Below are 6,000 nucleotides of genomic sequence, written 5' to 3'. Positions count from 1 at the left end.
TCCTCCTCCTCCTCCTCCCAGGATCATTTTCACCCTCATCACCATCACGACATCATCACTGTTTTTCCTCTTCCACCATCTTCATCACCTTCATTATCATCATCATCGTTCTGAAAACTACCCTCATCACCGTCATCATCAATTTCTCTGTCATCGTCACCGTTATCACGTTAGATTTGAACATAATAATTAATGATGAGCTGTTATCAGACATGAACTCCCAGGAAAGAGTGTCTAGACGTTTTCTGGAGTTTTGTCTCTTCTTACAGTTTCTGTTATGTGGCGTCAATAATCCAACATTTAGAATAAAATGAACTAATGATGATATGAGAATGAAGACATTTATGAGTGTGATGGTCTTTTCAAAGAAGCTGCAGCTCCTGAATCCCCCTGAGGAGAGACGTGTGGGTGGATCACCTCACCCTGAACCACAATTGGGCCCCTGATAACAGATCTTTTTAATATGACCGTCCCCGTCAACATCGCAGGATTGTGAGGGAGCCAGACGGGGATATTGAGCGAGAGCAAAAGAGTTTCTCCCGTTCGGGCATTGGCCCAGCGTCAAAACTTATTAGACAGATAAATGGGAGCTGGACCAGCGCGAGCCCCCTTTCTGTGGCCGCGTGTCATTTATTCGTCCCCTGAATACCGGCTCGATCAGATAGCAGCCAGCCTTTCACTGCTGCCGCCATCTCGCCACATCTGTTGACCCGTGCTGGCACAGCCGCCGCTGATGGGGGCGGCTCCGGTGGCAGAGACACAGCTTTTCCATCTCACCAGGAAACTGTTCTGGTGCAAATTATCTTTTGTTTTCTGTCCAGATAAAGTTCTGATCCAGAGGTCAGACGGTGGATATGTGGTGCTGCTGCCGTTGTTTTGCTTCTCGCACCTTAAGCTTTTAACTTTCATCAATTTGATCAGTATTGCTTACAGCCTCTCTGAGTCTGTGTGTGTGTGTGCTCGTGTGTGTTTTGCTCAGACCCCTGCTGGAAAAAAAAGACATCCTTGACCAGTTTCCTGTATCCATGGTGATAGGAAGTGCTCTCCAATCATATTTCTGTATTGTGTGTTAGGGAAATGCTCTGTTTCCTGCTGTTTTCACCGGCTTCCTCCCGTTGGTGTGTTCTCAGGAATCTGCACTGGGTCCTGGAAGCTGCTCAGTTCTAACATGGGCTCTTCTTGTTGTGTCCGGTTCTTATTTGATCTATTAAGTTTTCGACGCGATCAAATTCAAATGATGTAAGTTGAATATTTTTCTTGAAAATTGTCAGACGTATTGATTTAATGGCAGTTTTAAGACAGTAAGGTTTTCTTATGAATGTCTTTTTTAACGTACTTTGTATTCCACTCGTTTAGATTTTTTATTAACATCTAAATGTTAACGTATTTACTGCAGGAGTCTATGTCGAGTTTTCGACAACTAGAAGTGTTTTAGAGCAAAGTTTAACTTTTGGATACGAGTTTTGTCGCAGAAGAGAAAGATTTTTCACTCAGGAGTTGGTTGAGGCCAAAAAAAAACGGAGCAAAAAGAAAGTGAAATTTGAATTTAAATTTGTAGAGGAGACACGGACACAACTGCAAATGAATTTTACTCAAATTTAATGTTATCAAAGTCAAAATTTTTATATTTCTAACGATGTGTTTTTCGATATTAAAGAGTAACTCAACATCAGGCTGAAAAGCTGAGTTTTGTTGCCCTCTGTGTTTGCAAGTTGTTATGACAACACTGATGGGTGTGGCTTTAAATTACGTCTATTGGACCTGTAACCATGGTGATGTCATCAAGTACCCACACACCTCCGAGTACATCTGTACATTCACTGAAACAAGGTGATAAATTACAGAGGTAGAGATTTTCAGCTGGTGTTTAGTTGCTCTGCCAGTGGATAACGTCATTCTTCACTGTATTTGTGTATTAAAACAACAGTATTCAACATAATACATGTAAAAGACAGATTTAAAAATGATAAATGATGCCAACGCCTCATTTATCTTCATTGGAAGTTGTGATCTTCATCTTGAAACGTGCAGTAACTGAGAAGTTTTTCTTCCAGAGCATCGTAAAAACAGGTCAAGCCTCTTGAAGCTTCCTCCTTGGAGACACCTGCTCTCTCCTCAACATGGGGAACTAATTCATCACCGTCAAGCAGAGCTCCACCACCGACCCACAGGGATGCAGATTGGTCATCAGGTCACGGGTAGGACCCCTCTCCAGATCCCCCCCCAGCCGAGCCTGCCCCCGATCCTGCAGGACACCCTCCTGGTCCGAGCCCTCATCAACCCCAAACAGGAGATGGAGGGACCCCTCCAGCCTCAGACACCTCAGTCCCCCCGGGCCTGCAGCTCACCGGGAGCAGCTGGGAGGTCCTGCTGGAGCTTAGACATGAGGGTGGCCGTGCTGCTGCTGACTCTGGCTGGAGCTGTGATCCTGCTGCTGCTCTACAGACTCCTGCAGTTCAGACACAGGTGTGTTACAAGATGTTTATTTAAGATGTGGATGAATTTGCTGTCACCAGATCAGCCAGATTCAATACTCATTTGACCTGAAATATTAAATGTTAAATCCTGGTGAGACCTGGTAAATAAAACCCGTGTCACATTTGTTTTGTGTTGCGTTGTGCAGGCTGAGCGTGGCGAGGGCGAGGAACGCTCTGGAGTACCACGGCTTCTACCGCACAGCCACCTACACACTCAAACACCCTGCACCGCCGTGTCAGGACCTGCCGCCCCAGGACGGAACTGTCCCTGACGCTAACCCGCTGGTCCAAACTGTAATCACGGTGACGCCTGTTGCCATCGTCCCTCTGCCGCCCCCGCCTGTAGCTAGTCCACCCCCGCTGCCGCTGCCTCCACCTCCCGCCCTGCATCCGCCCTCACCCCCTCTGACACCTCCTGTCCCGGCTATCCCCCTTCACCTGCCGATGATCCACACCACCCCCCCCAGCCCTCACCTGTCGTGGGGGGCCTGCTCGGACGCAGACGTCTACTCTCGGATCGGAGCCTTCAGGGCGTCCAGGCTCTCCAGCCTCTCCAACCTCTCCAGCCAGTCCAAGGTCATCCTGTTTGAACACTCGTCTCTCTGAGCTCCGACGTGGATCATGAGTGGAGACACAGGAAATGCATGAAGTGTCGTGATGGACAGGACATGATGATGATGAGTATACATTCTGTATACTGTATATTTGATGTCTTTTCAGGGATGCGCGAGTTCGGGGATCGAACCTGATTAAGTCTGGAGGAAACGCTGTGCCACCAGGCCACAGTGGACGATTCTTTCCCTGAACAATATTTACGTATACTCACATCTTCGTATTCTGAAACCTGGGAGTAAAGATCAACTTGAAGAAAGGCTGCTGGTCTTTTCCTGTCAAGTTCATCAGAGCTCGTCATCCAATCAGAGCCTCACAATCTCTTTACCTCACAATCTTCATCTTTTTACAGCTCATTGATTGGATGTACAATTTTAACAGCAACTTTTTCTGTTGCTGTTCTTACATTTAAACGTTTCACCCACATTTTCCCTTTGGGGAACTTACTCCAACAGCAAGTTTATTTATAAATTCATTTAATAAAACCAAAGACCAGTTGCCTACGTACAGCTGTACATATTTCGTAAATTTGAGTGATCTATGAAATATGAATTTGAGACTTTACAAACTTTGTCATTCCACTGGCTATATATCAAAAGATGAGATTATTTAAATATATTGTGGACTTACACAGTACAGAATGTTGGCTTTCCACCATTAAAACTTTTTGTATATTAAAAAAATATAATTTATTTATCCAAACCACACTGTGATGCTTTATGCCAAAGAATAAAAAGTTGGCATTTTCTCTGTGTCGTTGTATCTGAGCTCATTGTTTCCACTTCCTGAGCTGGTTTTCCACGGCGGCGTCTCCTCCCTGTTTCCCATCATCCCCTCTGTTTCCTCTGTGTGTCGCTCTCTGTATCGGTCTTTACTCTTAACGTTGAGCACAAATGAGCTGTGAGGCTGTGGCTCAGGAGGTGGAGCGGGTCGTCCACTAATGGTAAGGTCGGTGGTTGGATCCCAGGCTCCTCCAGTCCTCCCAAGTGCCCTTGGGCAACGTAATGAACCCGTAATTTCTCCTGATGCTCGCTCTGTGTGGGTAAATAGCATCGAGCGGCCTATTAGACTGGACAAGCACGATACAGGGGCAGTTCATTTATTTGTATTTTAGTGACCCTAACGTCCACCTTCGCCCAAACAAGCTGTTAAGATGAAGTCTATTTTTATATTTCACCATGTTTGCACAACAGGTCTCATTTATGACTCAACAACCAGTTTGAAATTCACGAGGGAAGTTGTTTATTCGGTGGCGGCTTCGTGTTTTGTTGGTGGAAACCGAGACCTTGTGTGACACGACTCTTCAGGCTTTTCTTTGTCGTGAGTCTCTGCACTAAAAGCCTGTTAATTACATCTTCTCATGGAACAAAGCTGAACTGGTTCTAAGAACAGGAAAGTAACTAAACACTGCGGTGACGGTTAAATAAGATAAAGTGAAGTCACGCAGGGATGGTGCTCCACGTTTACATTAAACCTCTGCACGTAGAATATGAATACACCTTGAAGAAATGTTTTTATCTCCCTCGAAAACTCATCTTTCTCTGAACACAAAATATTTGTCTCACGACTTCTCTCCGTTATGAGAATTTGATCATAAATCTTTTTCCACTTCTCCCTAAAATACTTGTGAGTAATTCATCATTCAAGCCCTGAAGGGAATTTATTTAAATAAGCTAAATAATACAATCGTAAATCTTCTGCTTTTTCATTTGCAACTTGCATATTTAGAGTCTTAGTAAATGTAATCGTCCGACGCGTCGAGACGAAGTGATGAAGCTGTTGAGTTAACTTTTATCTTACAGAGAGGAACACGTGAAGAAGAGGAGGAGGACGAAAACCTGCGGAGAGACAATCAGACGACGAGACAACAAACAGTGACTCAGCGTTTGATGTCGCACTTAAAGTGACTGAAAGCAGACAAAGTGACACCTGCTGCAGGTTCAGGAGGGACACACACACACACACACACACACACACACACACACACACACACACACACACACACACGCACACACACACACACACACACACACACACACACACACACACACACACACACGCGCACACACACACACACACACACACACGCACACACACACACACACACACACACACACACACACAAACTCGTATAAAGATGGAGGACGCGTCTCCCTTCCTACAATTATTCCAGAAATTTAGCCCAAATATCCCGGAATCCGAACTCATGACGTTTCACCCGGTTTCATATCATCAAACAACTTAATTAAAACCAAACTTATCAGGAACCTGAATCCGTGTGATAAGAACTACGTGAAATCATCATTGGAGTAAACAACAAGTGAACCTCGCTTGTTCTTAGCGTAGCAACTGGAGGATGATCGTGTTGACAGATGTGCAGTTGTACCTCATTTATCTTTATGGCGAGGAATGGAGGTGTCTTCAGTCAGTTTTACGAGTCGGGCAAACACATCAACACGTTTCTTTTGGTCTTTAAATACACATAGATAGAAGTTTCCATCTCAATCATCTCCTGTTCTGCTGTTTTCCTCTAAACTCGTCCCCAACAACAGCTCAGAGCAGAAATCCCAGAAGACGTGGAGGGGTTCGTTCTTCTTGAGGTTGAGCGAGGCCGGAACATAATTCCTTTGACAGTAGAACGCCACCGGGCGCTCCGCAGGGGGGGGGGGCACACGACTGAACAGTTCAAGAGCGTGTGGATGGAGTTTCATCTGCACTCCTTCGCCTCCTCCAACGTGCCGGCTGATTTACAGCCAAGTGCACTCGGCAGCAGCCTCAGAGGAAGCACGGTCAACACACCTGGAGTGAACACAAGCACCTGCAGGGTCGCATTCGAGCGGCGTTGTTGCCTTTCAGCGGTCGTGGTATCGTCGTGCATGTTTTTCTAGTGACTGCACGGAATTCTTCTTTT

The 6,000-nt window shown here is 45.6% G+C and overlaps 1 protein-coding gene across 1 annotated transcript; it reads left to right on the top strand.

The window, feature by feature from the left end:
* Positions 1 to 1,106: 1,106 nt before the first annotated feature.
* Positions 1,107 to 3,604, top strand: LOC117772275. Its single transcript, XM_034603305.1, has 3 exons — positions 1,107 to 1,239; positions 2,055 to 2,466; positions 2,624 to 3,604. The coding sequence occupies exons 2-3, from the start codon at positions 2,174 to 2,176 to the stop codon at positions 3,081 to 3,083; spliced, it is 753 nt and encodes a 250-aa protein (XP_034459196.1). The 5' UTR covers positions 1,107 to 1,239; positions 2,055 to 2,173; the 3' UTR covers positions 3,084 to 3,604.
* The last annotated feature ends 2,396 nt before the right edge of the window (positions 3,605 to 6,000 follow it).

Source organism: Hippoglossus hippoglossus, chromosome 12 (assembly GCF_009819705.1).
Source record: "Hippoglossus hippoglossus isolate fHipHip1 chromosome 12, fHipHip1.pri, whole genome shotgun sequence".
Classification (NCBI taxonomy): Eukaryota; Metazoa; Chordata; class Actinopteri; order Pleuronectiformes; family Pleuronectidae; genus Hippoglossus; species Hippoglossus hippoglossus.
The sequence above is the reverse complement of the archived record's forward strand: the minus strand, read 5'-3'. Positions and strand labels throughout refer to the sequence as shown.

Bases quoted from the DNA above. Each gene is read 5' to 3' on its own strand.
- LOC117772275 (XM_034603305.1), top strand. From the start codon at position 2,174: ATGCAGATTGGTCATCAGGTCACGGGTAGGACCCCTCTCCAGATCCCC. The intron at 2,467-2,623 runs GTGTGTTACAAG...TGCGTTGTGCAG, and splicing joins CTCCTGCAGTTCAGACACAG to GCTGAGCGTGGCGAGGGCGA.